Genomic DNA, 22,871 nt, shown 5'->3' with positions numbered 1-22,871 from the left:
AAATTGCAAAACGCTGTTATATATGAAATAAATTGCAAAACGCAGTTATATGTGAAAGTAATTACAAGACGCAGTTATATATGAAATAGATACCGTGATCAAATGACGTGTCATGTTCCGGAATACCAGCTACCTCTCCACGAGGGTATCTTTTGGTCGTTATCGTCAGGTGAAGTTGCTTTTTAGCTATATAGTTTAGGTAATAGGATGGGACATTATACCATTCTCCACAGAACTTTCTGTCTCGTGATTGTTTGAAGTCATGTGACAGCAGTATGTTTCCGTTACTATCGACAACATTTATTTGTTTCGGATTCTGTAATCTGTTTCAAAACAATATGAGTAAATTGAGAATGGAAATGGAAAATGTGTCAAACAAAGAGACAACAACCCGATCAAAGAACAACAAGAGGCTGTCACAACGACAGCAAACCGGATTTATTAATATTTATTTGTGTCCTGGCAATATCACAAGAACCATTACTGATGAATGGTGAAAGTGAAAATCGTAAATATCAAATTTGACCTCCATTTTGTCATCAGTATCAACATCTTAAAATTTGAAAAGCTTAGATTGAATGGTTCATGAGTAAATGCAACAACGTGAATGGAAACGCCATTTCACAATCTTTCAAGAACCATAACTCCTGAACGGTAAAAGTCAAAATCGTCATTATTGAACTTGACCTCTATTTTGTCATCAGTAACAACATATTAAAATTTGGGAAGCTTTGGTAAAACAGTTCATGCGTAAATGCACGAACACGACTGGAAACACCATTTTTCAATCTTTCAAGAACCATAACTCCTGAACGGTAAAAGTCAAAATCGTCATTATTAAACTAGACCTCCATTTTGTCATCAGTAACAACATATTAAAATTTGGAAAGCTTAGGTAGAACAGTTCATGCGTAAATGCAGGGACACGACTGGAAACTCCATTTTTCAATCTTTCAAGAACCATAACTCCTGAACGGTAAAGTCAAAATCGCCATTATTGAACTTGACCTTCATTTAGTTGTCAGTAACAACATATTAAAATTTTAAAAGCTTTGGTTGAACGGTTCATGAGTTAATGCACGGACAACATTTGATTCCCGCCCGCCCGCCCGCCCGACCGACCGACCGCCCGCCCGACCGACCGCCCGCCCGACCGCCGTACATCCCCAAATCAATAACCGACATTTTTGTCACAAAAATCCGGTTAAAAAACAGATGTCTAATGAAAATCGCTTATCAAAACAGATGTACATGTACTTAAATCAAACACAGTTTGTAATACTATCATTTTCACTGTGCTTTTAACATACAAAAAGTAAGACTTGTTTAAGCACATTCAAAAGTATAGCATTGTCTCAAATAGTTCTCAATCACAGTTTCTCATGTTTAGATTTTGTTGTTTTTGAAAAAATGTTAGAACAAGAATGCAGATGATTTGCGTATGTGTTTTAAACCAAATATCACATCCAGACAACCATTAATATCAACAAACGGTTCTTCAACAACAGACATGAAAACTACAAAAAATCTGGCTTCAGAACAAATTCCTAATTGACAAAAAACAAACTTTAGCTAATATTGAATTTCTCATTCAAGGATGTTTTGTTTCTGTTTGCGTTTTCTTTTCAAAATAGTTCATATTTTATCAATATTTTAAATGTCTTACTCTGCATATCTTATGGAGAACTGGAGTGTAGCATCTTTCTTAACCAATACATATACCATTGCAACTGCTTTTGTCATAAGTGGTGGGGAACCAACTACATTCTTACCGACCAACAAAGCTGTGTATCCTGAAGAAAGAAAAATAGTTTATACGAATCATACAACGGGAAGGTTTATATTGGAGAATAGCCAATAACAGTTTGATTCAAATTCCAGCATTGTTTTTTTCATCGATTGTCAGATGTTTAACGTCCAGTGGAAAATATTTCAGGCATGTTCAGAACTTAAACAACATAACAATACACACAATATTTAGGTAATGTAATAGAGTCCGTCCGAGCTAGGTGAATGACAGGAAATTTTACTGCCAATGGAATATTGGACAGGGACTTACGAACCCCTCAAATTGATGATTTAAGGGTTCTTAATGTACAGAGAGCGTGGTACTCTCTTTACACAAGGCATTGTATTAACGTCCTCATTCTAACCAGATGGAGGTATGTACTTGTACATCCAGAACATTTAAACGTTAGCATATCGTTGACAAAGGTATTACAGAAGATGAAATACACGAAATTCATTTAAATTCGACAGGTATAAAACAGGGCAAGCTTAATTCTCCCATGTAATCTTTTCAGGTAGAAGATATTGCGTTAACATTACTTTCATAAATTGTTGAAGCTAAAATTATTGCTCTCGGTTGTTGGAAAGGTTTGGAATCTAAATCCTACTTTGTAAAGGATCACTCTGATTCAAACAAAAAATTCTCTGAAACTGATATTATCAAGATGCTTGATTTCTTGATTGAACACATATTTGTTACGTTCGAAGGACGCGTTTTTCAACAGACTGTCGGCATTCCAATGGGAACAAACTGTGCCCTCTACTTGCCGACTTGTTTCTTTATTATGAGACCGACTTCATGCAGGAACTTCTTAGGAAGAAAGATAAGAAGTTAGCAATATCCTTTAACTCTACTTTCCGCTATATAGATGATGTTCTTTCACTAAATAATTCAAAATTTGGTGACTATGTGGAACGCATCTATCCCATCGAGATAGAGATAAAGGATACTACAGATACAGTTAAGTCGTCCTCATATCTTGACTTACATCTAGAAATTGACAATGAGGGTCGGTTGAAAACAAAACTCTACGACAAGAGAGAGGATTTCAGCTTTCCAATTGTGAACTTTCCATTTCTAAGTAGCAACATTCCAGCAGCACCTGCATACGGAGTATATATCTCCCAATTGATACGATATTCCCGTGCTTGCATTTTCTATCATCATGTTCTTGATAGACGGTTGCTGCTCACAAGGAAGCTATTAAACCAAGAGTTCCAAATGGTGAAGTTGAAATCATCCCTTCGTAAATTTTACGGACGCCATCACGAGTTGGTTGACCGTTATGGAATAACCGTTTCACAGATGATATCGGATATGTTTTTTACGTCGTAACTACAATCCCCTTCCCTTTCATGAATGTGACCTACCGAATTAGACTATTTACCGGATTTACTATCACATAAGCAACACGACGGGTGTCACATGTGGAGCAGGATCTGCTTACTCTTCCGGAGCACCTGAGATCACCCCTAGTTTTTTATGGGGTTCGTGTTGTTTATTCTTTAGCTTTCTATGTTGTGTCATGTGTGCTGTTGTTCGTTTGTCTTTCTCATTTTTAGCCATGGCGTTTGTTTTTGATTTATGAGTTTGACTGTCCCTTTTGTATCTTTCGTCCCTCTTGAATTAATCAATTTATTTGATGTATTTGGTAAAACTTTTAGGAAGCTCTTCAACTTCGTACTTTATTTGGCCATTTTAACATTTTTTTTATTCGAGCGTCACTGATGAGTCTTTTGTAGACAAAACGCGCGTCCGGCGCAAATATAAAATTTTAATCCTGGTAACTCTGATGAGTTAACTTCCAAGGGTGAATCATCCCTAAAAAGTGCTGCAATTAGTTTCCAAGAATTGAAATCCACAGTGTGTTTTTACTAATGATTATAAATAAGTTATTTAATGACTACATACTTTGCTCTTTGTATTCCTCTCTTGCTTCTTTATCGGAATTCACAGAGCTTTCATAATGGTCATTAATGTCTTGTGGTAGCAAAACATACTGGTCCTCAAACGGTACTGAAAACATTAAGATAAGATAGTACACGCGATGTCGTGCAAAACAAACCTCAACTCGGTTATTAGATATCGACAATAGATTCCATGCTAAGTGTGTTCTGTGTAAATATTTAAACTTCAAAGTGTCGTCAAACAATTAGTGATAGCTCTTGAGATCATAAATTCGCTAACATGGTAAATGGTACTACGAAATATTATAAAGCTGCAAAATATTTATATAAGCGTTCCTTAATACAGAATCTGAATAATATGTTTAGGAATGTCGCATGTTCATTGAAAACAAATCAAACATCGCCAAATAGGAGGTCTCATTTCCATTTTCAATTTCAGCAGATGTGATTATTGCTAATATTTTTCCATAAGGTGAACTACAGTTGTACCAATACTTATCTACCCAGCCCATATGCACTTTTTTAATCAATAAAATGAAAAGAGATTGTTTTACCATAATTTTATGTCAATAACGTGTGTATGCAATTAATCTCATAAATAAGTATATTGAATAGATTAAGCAGAACTCCAAGGATATTAACTTTTATGTCTAATTCGTATCATAAACGAATTTTGGGTATTTTGATTGACAGTGAAATAGATGTTTAGTTTTTATTAAGTACAGGTCCTTCCTTTTATTAAGCACTAGTCTTTATAATGTAACCGTGTATGTTATGCAACGTTATATAATCATATAAATAAGTTATAAATATTTTAAATGAAATATGTCTAAAGTTTCAAAACATTTTCTAAATATTTTCGCTTCCGAATATTTTAAAATTACTTTTCATACAATGCTTTATTAAGATCAACTACCCCTTCCTTTATTCTTTGTATCTTCTTTTTTTATTTACAAATATTTATGAATAACCATTGAACTATGTTATTAATGTAGACTATTTAATTATAACTACTCTCATCCAAAATTGTATATTTACTTTTTGACAAAAATTTAAAGAATATCACGTATCGTTTTAATAAATAAATATTTGATCAATATAGAACTATTTGCCCCTAGTCTGGACTATTATATTCTAAGTCCACCCAGTATACGTTGACAATGATGTTATATCACCATCTAAGTATCTAAGAACCGTATTTACCTAGTCACTAGCCGCAGTGGTAAGAATTGCTACTTTTAACAACTTTAATATCCATCGAAGGGGTGAAGTATTACTTTGACACGGTATTTAAAAACAAACACTTAAGTATGTGATTTATTCATCTAATATTTACAAATTTGTAACAAAATATACTGTTAAAATAATACCATTAGGGTTTTTGTTTTGTTTTCAGTACTTCTAGAATTGTTAGTATTTGCTATCGTCACATTTAACAATGTCAAAAATGTAGAAATAATTAGTCATAAATGTAATTTAGAAAAAAATTCTAAAAGCTAGAAAGTTTCTCACGTTTTTTGTTTGTTTTGTGAGTGCCTTTTGGAAATATTAAAACTGAAGAAGCATAATTATGGTATCTGAGTGTGCTTCAGTGCGAAAAATAGTTCCGTATTATAAAGGTTCTATTTTTATCACAGTACATTATTTGTCTGACAATTATTTACTTTTTTAGTTCTATTTCAAATTATAGCCAGGTACTTCAACCCACCATTTTTTCTTAAAATGTCCTGTACCAAGTCAGTCAAATGGCAGTTGTTATCTTATAGTGCGTTTCTGTGTGTGTTACATTGTCGTTGGATTTTTTGTTGCACTTTAGTGTTTTTGTTGTTTCGTTGTTTTCTTCTAATAGTTGATGTGTTTCTTTCGGTTTCAGTTTGCAACCCGGATTTGTTTTCTCTCAATCGATTTATGACTTTAGAACAGCGGAATACTACTGTTGCCTTTATATATAGTCCCACAGCTTACATAAATGAGAAAAGTTTGCTTTACAATGTATGAATTAAAAATTATGCATGAAACGCGTCAGTTATATCTGGAAAAAATATACGGCCTACGTAATTCCGTTAAACCATAATGCGGAGATACACCAAGACCGTTTTGTTCGTGGAAAGTCGTTAATGTGCTTAACTCTTGGCAACACTAAATCAGCTAATGTTTGAATACGTTTGTATCTGAAGAAATATGCGATCTATGTAATCTTTCAAATTATAATTGCGTTGATACACCAACACCTGCAATTTGATCGTAGACGGTCGTTAATATGCTTAACTTAAAGCAACAAAACAAAAGCCAATTACAATACGGCAAAACATGGATATCATCAAAATGAAAACAGCTCTAACGATTCAATTTAAACTGACGGAATACTAACCTTGACCTTGGCAAGATTTGCAGCATTTTCCGGGAAGCAGTATTGGATTGTGACAGTTCGGTAAAGGACATTTATCCTTGATATTGACACATTTTGCTTTTCCATAATGTTGAATGATTCCTTTCCTCGTCACCTATAAATAAAATGTTACAATATAGTTCAATTACTTGCTTGCTTATACATGTACTTACTTACTACCTACTAAAAATTACTTAAATATTCAAAGAATACAAAATAAAATTAATTTTGAAACACCTATGGACTGCTTGTAATCGCATCACATTATTTTCATTACAGAATTAATGCAATTAAATGAAATTATGATTCATTGAACGTTGTTTTCTGTACGTCCATTGGGCATGCATGTTCGGGGCGAGAAATAATTTTAAAAACAATACGCTAAATGAGAAATGAATAAACCCATTTGTGTCAATTTTTTTAATTTTTAATTTATTTTTTTTTAAATTCTAAACTCCTGCCTTACAAAAACTATTAAAAAGCCTTTCAGAAATACCTCCTAGTTATAAGTCATGTACATTAAGTATATGGTACAACCAATTTCAATTTCAATTCTTTTATTTTTAAACTCAGACACAAAATATGAGCATATACCTCGGAGACCTTTGTTTCGGTAAATTGCGCATTTGTTTTTCTCAAAATACACATTTTAACACTGTCTTTTTGTCTAATGAATTGTTCTTACCTTATTAACTATATAAATTTACGAGTATATTGTAATTTATTCTTGGACGGTAAACATGATGCACGTAAAAAACACTTATTTTACCCCTTTTAGAAAAGACCAAATGGATGTTAAAAGATTATTCAAATTCCAAATCAACGTAAGTATTTTTATCGTCTCAATTGTGTGCACTACGTCAATTTATTGCTATTATAAATCAGGTGTATACCCAGACGACTAGTTTAATATAGGTATTGTTTTTATGGCTGAACTTTTTTAAGCAAAGCCAAACTGAAATTGTTTTGCATAATGTTATGTAGTATAATTGCGAATAAAGAGGATTATTTGAAATGAGACATTCTAATAAACAAGGAAATATCAGAGAAAAAGAACAGTGCTCGTATTGCCGTTCTTCATATTGAAATTCAGCATTAAAATCTAAGATGACGGTTTAGAGACACTTTAACGTCAAATCAAGCTACATGATACTAAGTTGTATATAAGAAAAGAGCACAAATATGTGTTAATGAAGGGTTTTCATTTTCTTCTTTTAAAAAATGCACAAAAAAGATTAACTGGAAACAGGAAGACGGTGAACTGCAAATCTAAAATGGCCAATGATATAACATCGTCTAGATGTACGTTTTATTACGCGTAAATTAATTTATTATAGATTGTCTTTTTTCCCCCTCTGTTTTATGCTCTTTTTTAAAAGTCTCGCCAGTGTTTATCAATTGATTCTTTTATTTATAGGAATTCAGTAGGTTATAGTCAGTACAGCAGCAATTAACGCCGTATTTGATGTTTCTGTCCCATAAACTGTTCGTCCCTTTGAAGTTCGTTAAAAGTAAACAGAACGTTTCGAAATCTATAACAACAGATGATGTAAAAACAATTTATTGTAATGGTTGAAACTGATACTTTTCAAGTAATAAATTAAAATCTAACGACCTAAACGTGCTTAATCAGATGCATAGAACATCCTTATAAACGTTTAATCTACGACTCAGCAATGACAACTTGATTTCAATCAGAGTGATATAGTCAAATCATATACTCGCACCAATAAAAGAAAGAATCTATACCACTATTCTCAAAAGGTAATCATTCTTTTATCCATAACCTTTTAACCTGAATCTTACGGGAGTTTTAAATTCTTCGATGTTTATTTATTCATTTTAACACCTCCCGTCTAATTTTCTCTTTTCAATTGCTCTTGAACAATGGTAAGTGTTAAGCCCCGACGATCGATTTAATCCGGTCGTCTTAAAGCGAAGTCATACACATGGTCGTTTATGCGGTATCCAATTGAATAAAAAGGTACAAACTATTGCTTGCAGGAAATCCGTTTCTTTAGTATACCTATGTACAAATTTAATCCTGCATTATAAATTATTTAAATTGATAACTTTATTTGGACAGACGACAAGCTGTAGGAAACGAATTTTAACCATTTTCTGGTACACGTTGCTTTGAAAATTTCAAGTGGTATAATTAAAAACTATTTTACAATCGTGTTTCGCTTTAAAATTGGAATAATTTGTCATTGTAATAAATCACCGACTTATTTTTGTCTGGTATGAGTACCAGTCTAGAAATTTTTTAAATTACCCTTTTTGCAAAAAAATAATGTACGTGACAGGAAAGTAAGTCACATTCAATTTTATATCAATATAAGTAATACATCAAGGCACCAACATAAGAGTCTGTTTTGCCAAATAGGAAGTAAATGTTGCTTGTATACAAATCAATGACAGTGGGTAAATGCAAGATTAACGTTATGTAGAGAGCAACAAAACGACAAAAAATCTATGCCTAAAGGCGATCTTAAACAAGAAGCAAAAATTTGAACAAACACTGACCAAAAAAGATTGCTGTAAACTACAAATAGTTGTTTAGCAATTTTATGCGTCCGAAACGCTTTTCTGCTTTCACTTTAATCAGTAACGATCATAGCCAAATACATTGTATTTGAAAGCAAAAGATTTACATAAGTACCGAAACATGTGAGAGCTATTTGACCGAAACGGACATTAAATGATAACCAAATGTATCTTAAAACTTTCTCTTGAGTAACCTATAAATTTATAAACGGACAATATAATCTATCTGTGGTCGACTTTGCCCCGGGGGATTTGGAACCTTAGGTCCTTTATCATTTCTCATTTTATAAACGGACAATGCACATTGTTAAAAGGTATTTTCCAAATCATGAATGTTTGACATGGATATTAAAGCATATTTTTTGTGTGCACTAAGAACAAGAAAGATAAATCAATGTGGTTTTCTAGAGTTATCAAAAGTCATATATAAAATCAAGTTTGTATTTAGGTTTTTACAGCAGACGGCGTATACAAGTACATTGGTCCATATTCATTTGTCTTAAATTATATCCAAAAGACATGACAAGTTTACCTTAATTTTTTTTAAATCATCACCTGTGAAATAATAAATAAAATAAAATATGTATAATTCAATAATAATTTACATGACGATGTAGTGTGTCCAGGTGTTGATGAAATGCTTGGCCTATTGTAAACTAAAATCAAACTGTGATATAATGTAAGATTCGGGTATTGACATTTTTTTTTATAAAGTTACAAAACGTTTTGTCCCATTGATAACATGACTTTAAATCAGTTTTCGTCAATTTGAAGCTTCCTGTAGAGTACTGTGGTTTTTATTTCTTGCCATCTTGATTTTTTTTAGGAGTTTTTTTTCTGCATTTCTTTAATCTAAGATTTCAAATTGGAAGCATCAGATTATAAAATAAAAAATTGAGAATGGAAATGGGGAATGTGTCAAAGAGACAACCACCCGACCATAGAGCAGAAAGCAGCCGAATGCCACCAATGGGTCTTCAATACAGCATGAAAATCCATTATGCATTGTAGGTGAATAATCAATGATAATTGATAACTGAGCGGATTTAAGACTTTGAGACATACTATAATTGAGAATGAAAACTACCCGTCATCGACTTAGTATTTGAAAATCAAACGAGCTTCGAGGATTTCTTTAGACATTTTTTCAATATCGAGTCAAATGATCGTTTATAGATTAATCAAAGAAAAACATGAGAGGAATGAACACAAAAAAATGCGGAGGAAAATACGCAAATTTTTCATACAGCGATACCTTTTTTTTTGCAAAACAGGTCTTTTACATGTAGAAGGAAAGTTTGCTCATTGTTAAAGCCCGCATACGATGATCTATAGTTGTTAACTTCCGTGTCATGTGGTCTCTGTTGGAGAGGGGTTTCATTGGCAATCATACAGCATATTTTTATTTTATATTATGAGAAATTTGAATGATGTTAATTATGATTGAAAGTGGCTTTCGTTTATATGTTATAATGTAGACTAAATTATCTCCGATATTTTGAAGTTATAACTGTTATTTTATCTATCAAACATTTAATGCATTGATGTGTATCAAAGACTATTTGCATGTAATTTGTAGAAGAAAAGACGTAACTATTGTATAGCAAAAAATATGTAGGTAAGTAAGCATGGTAAGCGAATCAATAAAATACAGACTAAACAAATTAGCGGGAAGAATAAAATTGTTGATTACAAACCAGCATGCGATAAGTTAACGCGCGTGCCATGCTATCGGATGAGAGATGTGTATTGCCCTCGTTAGCAGGAACTTTGACAGGTTTTATCATTATGACAGGTATAATTAGCTGTAAACAGCAGATATGATTTCATTTTGTAATGGTTACTCCCAATGAAAACACGGATCTACAAAGATGAATTTGAATTCCTTACGAGAAAAAATGGTAAAGCCATTCTGATCGAAATGAATACCTTTACATGTGTAATGACTTTCATTGAAACAGGTGTCGGAATACTTTTTGATTATGTGAGTGGGCGAATTGGCGATAAAATTCTTCTAGAAAATGTGTATTATGAAAAAATGTAATGTTGATGTTTTTACACCCAAAAACCCTAGCTACAGATACTTTTCATAGGGACAGCTGCAATTCTGGCATATTTTACAGACTATGTATCTTTAAAAAAATAGTATTCACAATAATTCACAATTTACTTTGATTTTTTAGTATTAAAATGTGTTGATGAATGGTCAATGTCCAGCGTGTTGTGATGTATAATATTTGAACAACGTCCACGAAGATATTGCCAATTTGGACAATAAGTCATCCAAGATCATGACAAAATATCTTGATGTGAATCAATTTTATTGCTAAAGAGACCTTAACGTCCTATACTCAGAAACTACTGTTTTTAAAATAGACTTTCGTGCAAACCATGCAATATAGGTTTTATCATGCATAAAAATATATCAATCTGGTACCTTATATTTTCAACCATGTACACTAACGAAAAATAATCTCTTTATGGTGACCTATGGTACGTAGCTACTTTTTAAAGTATGGACTTAAACTTAATCATTGTTATTCAGTATAATGAAATGTAGATCGAATTCACACAAAATACCTCTTAATTGTTCTATTTAGACCCCGTTTTTTCTCTCTTTTATTTAGTGTTTGATTTCTTACAAAGCCGAATGACTTTACGTTGAGGTGCCAATTTGTTCAGCTTTTTGGTATTTCAATTTCAATTTCGATTTCGATTTTGAATTCTTTAAATAAAATTCGTTTTATTTCAGAACTGCATGACAAAATGCATATTTCAGAAATTCAAAATAGTTGTGTATTCACAATTAAACATTTGCAAATATTTCGGTTTAAACAGCGATATAAGTACTCATCTCTGTTATATCAAATGCTGGGCCAATCTCGCCTTTAAGTTCAAAACTTATATAAAGTACTTATTTTTCTCAATCTATGAGATGTGATAGAAGGGAAGTTTTGTATAAAGTAAATTGTTTTCTACAATCCACAAAAGTTAAAGCATTGATTGATTGTTACTTGCTAAACGTCCAGTAGCAAATATTTCATGCACAATGAAACAGACATTGAATGTTTTTAATGATAAGTTATGCACTTCTTTTACTACTTAATAAGTTAATGAAACTCTGGTGTTGATGGTTTCATATACACATTTAATAAAATCTCATGAGTTCTATAAAAAGCACGGACACAAAACTTGTTACAATTGGTATTGTCATGGCGAATTCCGAAAAGTTCAAGTCCCCCCCTTATTTTCCCCTTCAGGATCGAATTGTTTAGAACATTTTTCAGATTTTTGACTGGAGAGCATCCTTTAAGGTAAGATTTCTGGTCTCGCCCATCCCCCTCTTTCAGTTTATAAATCCTTGCTCTCAGGACGTCTTCTGATGAATTTTTTATTAGTGGATTATATTCATATCTGATATATTTTTAAGGAAGGTAACAGCCAGTATCTACTCATAAATCTAAACAACCTCATTACATTTTAAAAGTAATGCAATATCTATAAGTAGTTATATTTACCGGAATACACTGACAGAGTATACAAACAAGTCTTCCATTAGGTTCCAATGCAGGTGAAAACTTCTCCATAAGTTTGTAATGATGCTTCCCAAGCCAACATCCTAAAATAAAACCACATTTTGGTACTTTTTTTTTGTATAAAATATATCTTTATAATTGTTTTATAAATAAACATAATAAAATACATGTAAACTATTTAATATAAGCAAAATAACTACGAGACCCCTGACCTCAACCGCAAAGACTATAATTGATAAAAGAAAAAGTTTTTTTCACTCTATTTATATTTGAAAGATTTCGTAAGACCACTAGTTTTTCAATATCTGAAAAATTTGTAAATATAGGGTTATCTATAGAAATGTCATTCAAATATGTATAGCCATTTTTAATATGAATTAATTTTTTTGACAGTATTGAAGAAAGCGATTTTCATCTGTTATGGTTTAATAAGTTAGACACGTTCTTTAATTTCGAAGTAAATTGATATATCATTTCTATTCTATAATAAATTATCATCAATGTTTTTTTTTTTTTTTTTTTTTTTTTTTTTGTAATTGTACGTCTACCAAAGATGATCCCTGGCAGTTCTTCGTGAAATATTGTTCCATATCTAACAAAGATGAATATATTTGACTACTTAGAATGAGTAGCGAAACCATATTTTAACTATATTATGATCAGTTAACATATTAGATAAGAAATGGTTGTCAATGAGACAGTCACCCACAAGAGACAAAAGGACGAAGATTTAAACATTTTTGGGACACAGTACGACCCTAAAAATACGTAAGATCATCTATGGCTGTTTGATGTTCAGTTAACACCCTAGATAGTTATAGTAAAGGAAATATAATATAAAGTTAAATTTTAACCGTATGAACATGCTACGTACTTGATTATCAAATGTTCGGATGATATTACTAGCATACAATAGAATTTCACGTCTTCGTCCGAGTCCAGAACAAAATAAAGTTTAATTTTCTCGTATTTGATATGGTGTCTTCCATGATGCGAGACCTTTGAACAAAGATGTCAACATTTTAAACACATCTTATTACATTTCTTCAGTTGTTATTTTGTTAAATATTTTATCTTTTCTTTGTTTCCTTTAAAAGTGATTCGAATTCAGCACGATAAATAGCTATTATTTTTCTGTTAAACTTTGTATTTTAATGAACTGAAATATCTATTTCTATAAAGTATTTCACCTCAAACATGCGTACAATTTTTATATTCTTCAAAGAATTTAAGTGCACATTTTATTTTATTTAATGTTGTAGTTTTATAAAAGAGCATCAGCAATTTAAAAATATTTAAAAGCAAGATTTTTTTTATATAGAAAAATTAAACTGAGAAATATTCCATGGTTCTCTTGGTCGTTAGTCGGTGGTATCGCCTTTAAGAGTTGTGAGACATCAGTACGACTAACATTACAGGTACCAAATTTAACGTTTTGTTTCTGTTGTGTCGTTTTTCTCCTCTTATATTTGATGCGTTCCCTCAGTTTTAGTTCGTAACCCGAATTTGTTTTTTTTCTCAATCGATTTATGAGTTTCGACCAGCGGTATACTACTGTCGCCTTTATTTACTGCATGCATTAGATGCGCATTTCAAAATTTATCAGTGAGACTCCATTCCAAAAGTTTGAAATTCTAAAATCTGTTTTAAGAGCTGATCATTTAAAAAGGACCAAAACAAAAGCCTTAATTCTTTCAGAGAATATGAAATATGAACAAATACGGGACTATTTGGCAAAAACTAAGTAAACATTCAGTATAAGATAAGGTATAAGGTACTGACATGAAAATACGGATTTTTTGTGTTATTAAACTTGCTGTTACAAAATATTAAAAATCATTATAAATTAAGGAATGTATCTCCATCATGCAAAGCTCTGATTCCTTTCAAGGATTTGGCTATACTTTTTGGAACTTTTGGATTATAGCTCTTCATCTTTTATATAAGCTTTGGATTTTACATATTTTGGCCACGAGCATCACTGAAGAGACATGACTGTATTGTCGAAATGCGCATCTGGTGCAGAAAAATTGGTACCGTTAATGTTATAACGGAGTCAAAATTGTGTTGTTGTTTTTATCTCAAGCGAAGGGAATTGACCCAAAAATCTTATTTTGAAGGTCAAATGAATTCTTGACAATGTAATGTCCGTTCTTTAATTTTAACTGTTTTTTTTTTAAAGTAGTTGAATGATATGATTTGTTGCTTCCTTGTTTAACTGTAAACAATTGATCTTTTTGGTCACTGAATGGGAACTGAGTAATATTTTCTATTACATTTTAATTTAAACCGAGAAACATGGTTCCAATTGCTGCTTTTCATTATTTGCTAATGCGGTTTCTATTTAAGTATCTCATTGCTTCTCATGAAATATCTAAGCCAATTGTGTTGTCAATTTTAGACCGATTTAGTATCAATATATCATGCTGATGTCTGGAATTGAATATCTTTGTCAGTCTTCTGTCAACTGGAAGTTGCTTTTTAAAAAAATCTTACTAATTTAAACTTCAATAAGATTAAGAAACCAAATAACAGCTAATATCACTGATATAATGTTATCACTCAATATTTCGAAACGACTTTTGAAATTACGGTCAGCGTCTTGGATATGTTTCTTTAAACACAGGTCCTTCCCCTGAAATAGTATTTGTGTTGATTCGTGGGCATATAGGTACATTGTATTTTGTACCTATTTCCCCCTTGAATGGAACAAGAATGTTATTTGTTAATTAAAATCTGCCAATGACGTTGGCTTTAACAGAATTCGAAGGCTCTCTATCTTTTTTTTTTTTTTAAATCTTCAATTCTTCAATTATGAATTGTGTTTCGGAATCCATTGTTGAAACAATTTTACAAGTTCACTTAAAATCGGAAAACATTCAAAAGATATCCACAAAGGCATATTGTGAATTCTATAAATAAAGATGTACCGATTGTGCAAGGGGAGAGAAAACACTATAAACAACAACGAAAAGCTTGTAAGTAGGAACTGATCGATTTAAAACAAATAAAAAACGACCTCGTTTAAATCTATTAATTATTCTGTCTTTGTAGTAGAGAATAAAATTGGACAATACAAAACACCTACACAATCAATGTACTGCACTATATATCACTAGCAGACTGGTGTTTTTACTTGTTATAAATTCTGTCAAAGCAGGCTTAACATGCTATTCAGAAGACATAAACTGGAATTTTATGGTAAGAACTGACACTTATTCTGAATGAAACATGCTGGCTTTGTCCTGAGGTCGGGAAGTTAACCGGTTTGTAACCACACCTATCATTCCTCGAAGACATTCTTACTTTAAAAACACAATTTATGAATGGAAATGTATAATTCTATAACATGCTAGGAGACAATTGTGATATTTTATGAAGAAATAAATCATGCCATCGTTATTATATCCATTTATAGTCTGCTTCAATGCCACGAGGTCTATTCGACTAGCAGATACTGCAGTGCTAAATTACTTGTTCGTTTTGTAAAGTCATAATGATCGGTCGTACTTTTATTATGCAAGTCAGATAATAACAATTTATATCATTTTGAAATTCAAAATATTATCTTGTATAAGACCTTTTTACAAAAAATCTTAAGTGCAAAATTAATCTCACGATAACAATTTCAGTGGCGGATCCAGCCATTTTAAAAAAGGGGGGGGGGTCCCAACCCAGAGTAAAGGGGGGTTCCAACTATATGCTCCCATTCAAATGCATTGATCGTCCAAAAAAAGGGGGTTCCTACCCCCGGACCCCCCCCCCCCCTTTGGATCCGAATATCTAGTTGAATTGTGAAGGAATAATTTAGACTTACGATAACTTATACACTTAAATTTTTTTTGTAAAAAGGGCTACTGGTCCTTTAAAAATTACAGCAATAAAAGCGATGTTACTTAGTTTTTTGTGTGTTTTTTGTTGTACTGTTTTTGTGTTTTGAATAGATATCCCAGATTCTATGTTTTTTTCTATGCTATGAACTATTTTTCAACGAGTCGCTGTTGTAGATATTCAAATAAAATCTTTCCAGGTATTTTCTTTGTCATATATATTGAACTTGCATCTATCTGTTTACCCGCAATCAGTGTTTAAAATTTGGCACACAGATAAATAACAACTACTTAATTTAAGGGCGTATGACACTTGCGCCGATTTTGGAAATTTTCATTCTTTCATTTGCGCCGATTTTATAATTTCTCCTATTTGGATTTACCCGGAAAGTTAATACTTTTACATGTACTATAACTTGAGGGTATATTGGTTAATCTGGTTATCGACGTTGTTCACTTATCTTTAATAGGTATAGGAAGATGTGGTAATGATGAGTGCCAATGAGACAACTCTCCATCCAAGCAACTATTCGTAAAAGTAAACCATTTCTAAGTTTATTTTGATTCACATTGTTCTAGAACTTCGTTGTAACACGATGGACATATTGTTCACTTAAAAGAGCCGAGGAGTCAATTCTTTTATCATCGACGGCCATACCTATTGGAAGGCGAGTGTCCTGAAAAATAACATATCTTACCGATGTACCACCAAATCGTGAAATGCCAGAGACACAAAGGATTCTGATGGGAAGACTATTGTTAAAAACACAGAAAGAACATAACCATTTGGCAGTTAACCGAAGTCAAAGACCGAGGATAAAGAACTACGGGTACGGTCAAGGAAAAAGTCTGGAGATCTATCTAGTAGGCCTTTAAAGACTGGGATGAAGAGTTGTCTCATTGGCACTCATGCCACATCTTATTATATCTATTCACCTGTATTTACCTGTAATTTACCTGTCAAAAAAATCGGCGCAAATGCAAAACGCCGGAGTTTAAGTTAAACAGATTTGAATTGACTGCAATGAAGTGTCTTAACATTCTTGACTTTACCGAAACGAAAATGTCTGAACATTGACGGACAGATTGACTCAAACGTTGTTGTTCAGTCTTAAGGTGTAGATTTTTATTAAATTGAAGTTTCAGTTTAAATTCTATTAATTAATGTTTTGATGTCCAACTTGAACTTATAATCCATGCACCACTATAATGAACCGCTGAAGGACTTGCGATCATTGCAGAAACATTCTTGAAAATTCTATTAAATAAATTAATCATTATATGAGATAAGATAGGAGAGCATTTTTGTCCTCTGACATAAATTAGAAGTTCCTGTATAAATCCTACCAATTTTCTGAGAACCATTGCCCCCTAATAGACAATCAAATGTAACTATCATGACTTTTATGTCGAGTTATTCAGAACAAACCAGGATAACGTATATGGCGTTCATTATCACTGAACTAGTATATACTTGTTTAGGGGCCAGCTGAAGGACGCCTCTGGGTGCGGGAATTTTTCGCTACATTGAAGACCTGTTGGTGACCTTCTGCTGTTGTTTTTTTCAATGGTCGGGTTGTTGTCTCTTTGGCACATTCCCCATTTCCATTCTCAATTTTACAGTTTACAAATGAACACCACTGTCACTTTATTTGAACATAAAACACAATAGCTTTGTAACCTTGAAATTACAGAACGTAACATTGAAGGTATGGTCAATTGGGTTGTGAATTACTAGAATACTCATAAAGAGACTCGGCGATAATAAATCGTGTTTAAATATAAAATGCTGACATTTCTCTTTGAACAAAAAATACAGCAAAAGTGTCGGGTCGAAAGTTAGTTTTAAGACGAATGCGTAATGCATGTTCCCGAAATTATCCCGGGATTCAAAAAACGGGGAATGAAAATTTTGAAGTAAGGTAAATATATTTTGTAAACAAAATATTGAACCACAGTAAAGAATAAATATAAGTCTCGTTAAGACATGAAAATGCTGATTCAAAAATAGTATACAACAATTAAGTGCCTATATATATATATATAATAAGATATGTTACGTCAAATACGGATGGTAATATTATATTAACATAAATATGCTTTTAAAAAAAACCTAGTCAGTGCACCCTTGTATCAATGGTAATCATTTCAAACGATGGCTTGAAATAAAATGTTTCAATAGTCGCAGGTGCGCCCCTGAATTGTATATAATGAAGTTGCATCATTCGAAAATAAATTAAAAAATAACAAACAAAATCAGACAGCGGTTACAAGCATATTTCATTTTCAACAGCATATGATGCATTAATTTTAGATCTATGGTGTAAAACTTCAATTTCAACAGATGTTCTCAGTTCATAATATGAATTTATCTTTAGAAAGTTGCGAACTAAAATTTTGAAGTCTTACATACACTACATGTACTAGCTAAACAAAGAGATTACAGCTAGTATTGGTAATTTAGAAAAAGGAAGAGGTTTCTGTCTTTCAATCCCGACAAAACAAAAAGCGTTTTTTTAACTGGTAGACCAGATATGAGATTTGTCTTACATAATGACTAAAGGTATGAAAAGGGCCATTATTTGGTCCCTATGACTAAAAATGTAGTTGATTTATGACAGTCTTTCAAGATGATGTAATTCAATAGATAAATTAAGAGGGTGATTTAATCTAGACACTGGTACCAAAAAAAAAACTGGTGAAAATATGTAATGCAACTATTGCGAAATTGACATTTTGACCGGGTACTAACATGATAATTTTGCACTTAGTTTTCATACAAACAAGATATGAGCAAAGTTATTTGGCACACATTAACAACTTTGTAAACAATATTTTTATAATCAAATTTTTGTAATAACTGAGAGAAAGTATATAATGATGTTAAATGGAAATCTTATGGTTCACCCCACCGTTTTTTGCCTTAAAAATGTCCTGTACCAAGTCAGGAAAATGGCAGTTGTTATCTTATAGTTTGTTTCTCTGTGTGCTGCATTGTCGTCTGTTTTAGTTCACTTCAGTATTTCTGTTGTTTCGTGTTTTCCTCTTATAGTTTATGTGTTTCCCTTAGTTTTAGTTTGTAACCCGGATTTGTTTTCTCTCAATCGATTCATGACTTTCGAACAGCGGTATACTCCTGTTGCCTTTATTTATGTTGGAAGGCAGAAGACTAAAGAAAGGAAGGTTTGTAAAAATTTACACATTTTGTAAAAATTATAGAAAGAAAACAGATGATAAAAATAGTTAATTGACATTTTTTTTTAAAAAAAGATACAAAAATATAGCTCTTATCAAATGCGACTGGATAATTAAAAGAAATTTGGTCGTCGTACTGTCTATAAATTAAAAAAAAAAATTAAACAAACTGAGTTGTCTCCCCTTATGTATTTTTTTTTTAGATTAAATCCAATGAAAAAAAAATAATCTGTATTTGTAAATACAGTCCTTGTGATAAGATAAAATTCAACAATTTTATTAACTAAGATGAAAATTTTAAACTGATGAATTACGTTTCTGTACTAAAAATTTCCTTTTTTTATTTAATATATAGGCTGGTCGATTTCTGCTATTGTACAATCCAAGATGGCGGAAGAATTACATTTACATCATGGTACCTTGAAAAGGATAAACATGTACAATCTGTCAACAAAGACAAGAAATACAATGTGAAGACATTACCGTGAAGATAAGTATGGTATTAAGAGGGGGCAAGGGGTTTAACTGTTATGCTGTTATGGGGCAATTTAATTCTTTGTTATCTGTTATTTTGAAAATATATTTGCTGTTAGCTGTTATTGTCTTATTCTTTGTTAGCTGTTATTGGGCTATTAATTTTTTTGTTATCTGTTATTGTGATAATGTATTTGCTGTTAACTGTTATTGAAAATTGGAATGTTAGCATTTTTTTTTTTTTTTTTTTTGACAGCCAATATTCGGTAGAAATTGAAGATCATTGTACATTGGGGTCTACCACTACTAATATGTTTGTCCCGTATTCAGAGAAGGATTCCATTAACATTTAACCATCACAGAAGTGAGGTCCAGGACAATTCAAGTATATCTTATGATTATCCTTTGTAATAAATTCCATTTTTTTATGAATGTGTATTTAGAATTATCTTATTTTTTTGTATGAGAATAATGTTCCTTGTTTCCCGTACGAACATATTAAATTAAGAATAATTCTTAATATGACAAAAAGGAAAACATATGGCCAGGAATATCTGACAAGGATCTCAATTAAGGACTAGGTCCTAACAACCAGTTAACCTTTTATATAATATGGTACATAGACTCAGCTCTGATTCTTTTCAAAGCAGAACCAAATGCATTGTACAATGAAAGTTCCAACCATGTACTTGGGTCCGAAGCTGCACATAACTCATTACAAACAAAGATTTCTTTTGTTTCAAGCCATTGTTTCCCTACTAAACTATGTATTCTACTTACTAGTACACTTGGTACAATCAAAAACCTCAGCTGATAAAAAATTGTTCAAATAAGGCCTTTGAAAATAGTGGAATAAATTGCTTTTGGAGTGTCAAAATTCGTTCGAAGTACTTGATAAATTGCATGCTTATAATTGGTGCTTTTGATTTTGCTACCCTATATACCACTTTGCCTCATAGTCTTATTAAGAAAAATTCACACACCTCATTAAATGGTCATTTAGAAAAAGTCGGAATATTCAAACTCTTTTAGGTCATTTTTTTATTAGCAACAAAGGAAGCTTCAGTCAATATATATAAACAATACACCAACGTTTCATGAGAACTGCTGAAAGCATTTTTGAGTTATTTTTGAAAACTAGAAAAAACTCAATAACATAAAATCTAAAATTAATAAAAATCGAAAGGGAGTTTACAACAATAGATATAAACATTTCAGCAAAGTTTCATGAGAACTGCTGAAAACATTTTTGTGTTAATGTCTGAAAACTGGAAAATACCCCCTTTTTAATTAATAAAACCAGTTAACTCGGAAACGTAATCTAAAATTTATAAAATTTGAAAGTGACCTCATGTTAATAGATATAAACAATTCACCAAAATTCCTTGCTTTGTGAAAGCATTTTTGAGATATTATCAGAAAACTGAAAAAAACACCAATTTTATTGAATAAAAACCCATTACCCAGAAACTTAAAATCTAAAATTTATAAAAAAAAAAAAAAAAAAAAAAGGGAGCTCACGTCAATAGATATAAACAATTTCCCAAAGTTTAATGCAAATTGGTTAAAGAGTTTTTGAGTTAATACCGACATGTTGACGACAGACGGACAACAGTATACATGTACCATAATACGTTCCGTAAACGAGCGTATAAAAAATATTATAATATATTGAGTAGTAATTTAAACACATTCTAGATATATAAATTAATACTAAAAACATAGTCATAGAAAATGGAATGCATTACAAAGGATTATATCCGTAATAAGAAATACTGATTTGTCAAAGACTGAATTATTTTAATATTTCATTTACTGTTATCTGTTTTTGTCCATTTTAATTCCTTGTTATCTGTTATGAGCCAAATCAATTTGCTGTTTTGCTGTTATTGGGACCCCCCTTGCCCCCCTCTATTAAGCTTGGACAAAGGATAAATCGAAAGGTAAATCATCAAAGGAAAAGGGTAAACTAAAAGGGGAAAATTCAAAAGAGACAACCATTGTACATATCTGTTATCGATGCAAGGAGATTTATGTCTAGTAAAATTAATTATTTATCAAATATAACGCAAAGGCCACGTCAATCAATTGAAACTGGTTCCTAGCTAAGAACAGGCTTCTTTTCCTATGTTCTCCCGTGGATAATGTTGTCTCGTTGGTAATCATATATACCACATCATTCTCCTTATTTTGATATTATATATTACCAGAAGTGTGTTTTTCAACAGACTCCTTTCTAACCTATCTTTGAATTATATATGAACATATATATAAGTAAGCAGACGATGGTAAACTTAAATGAGGGATGGCAAAGAGCTTGTTGAAGGGAGGTGTGTTTATATGCTCTATTTATGGGCATTATCAATTTATGTTTTCTGGTCTTTGCGATCGTTCGTCCTGCTTCAGGTTTAAGTTTTTAGTCAAGGTAGTTTTGAAAAGGTTGATTTTGATGAAGCTGAAGTCCAATCAATTAACACTAAGTATACATGTTCCCTTCCAATTTCAATGCCAAATTACAGTTTCGACCACAATTTCATGGTCCACGAAGCATAGAAAATTATAGTGTGAGGCATCCGTGTACTATGGACACATTCTTTTTATAGAATATTTTAGAACAATTTAAGGCGATGAAGAGGTAAAGCTGATGTATCTTATAATTTATCCTGTAGTTGATTACAAAGTAGTTGAGACAGTTTACTTTAAACAAATCAAATATTTAGGCATCGTCAGACGGCCCGATCATTCTAAAAATGCTTGGGATATTTGCCACTGGAGGCTAAGCAAACTTCAATCAATCAATTAATCTTTCGGAGGGTCATTGGCATTTCAAGAAGCATATAAAAACAACACAAATGAAGTACACTTAAATGAAACGGAAAAATATGTCTATCACGACTTTTATACAATTTAAAATACAATATTTTCCTTTTTAGTTAAAGTAAGATTAAGAAAAATTATAAACTCGTTAGTCCCTATCGATCTTAATATATACGTTCGCAAGTCCGCTGGTAAATGTTAAATTATAAAACAGGCGCGGATTCAGAGTGGGGTGCACGTGTCTATCCAAAAAAGGGGGGAATGTAAACAATGAAAAATTACAACAGTATTTGTGTCAAAATAAATTCTCTAATGTCTTATTCTTAAGTCTACCCTATTTCCCCGTTCCAATCACATCTTGGATTCACGCTTGTAAAATGCTCTTAA

General features: G+C 31.9%; 1 protein-coding gene across 1 annotated transcript in view; it reads right to left on the bottom strand.

Moving 5' to 3' along the window:
* Positions 1 to 22,871, bottom strand: part of LOC143057667 (chordin-like) — a 43,671-nt gene that overhangs the window by 15,757 nt on the left and 5,043 nt on the right. Inside the window, exons 2-6 of the mRNA XM_076231022.1 lie at positions 12,151 to 12,251; positions 6,068 to 6,200; positions 3,701 to 3,805; positions 1,667 to 1,793; positions 94 to 323 (exon numbers count right to left, since the gene is read on the bottom strand). Of these exons, the coding sequence (XP_076087137.1) occupies positions 94 to 323; positions 1,667 to 1,793; positions 3,701 to 3,805; positions 6,068 to 6,200; positions 12,151 to 12,251 (696 nt within the window). The remainder of the gene's footprint in view (positions 1 to 93; positions 324 to 1,666; positions 1,794 to 3,700; positions 3,806 to 6,067; positions 6,201 to 12,150; positions 12,252 to 22,871) is intronic.

The sequence above is a fragment of the Mytilus galloprovincialis genome, chromosome 13, assembly GCF_965363235.1.
Source record: "Mytilus galloprovincialis chromosome 13, xbMytGall1.hap1.1, whole genome shotgun sequence".
Classification (NCBI taxonomy): Eukaryota; Metazoa; Mollusca; class Bivalvia; order Mytilida; family Mytilidae; genus Mytilus; species Mytilus galloprovincialis.
Note: the sequence above shows the minus strand (reverse complement) of the source record. Positions and strands in the feature narration are given on the sequence as shown.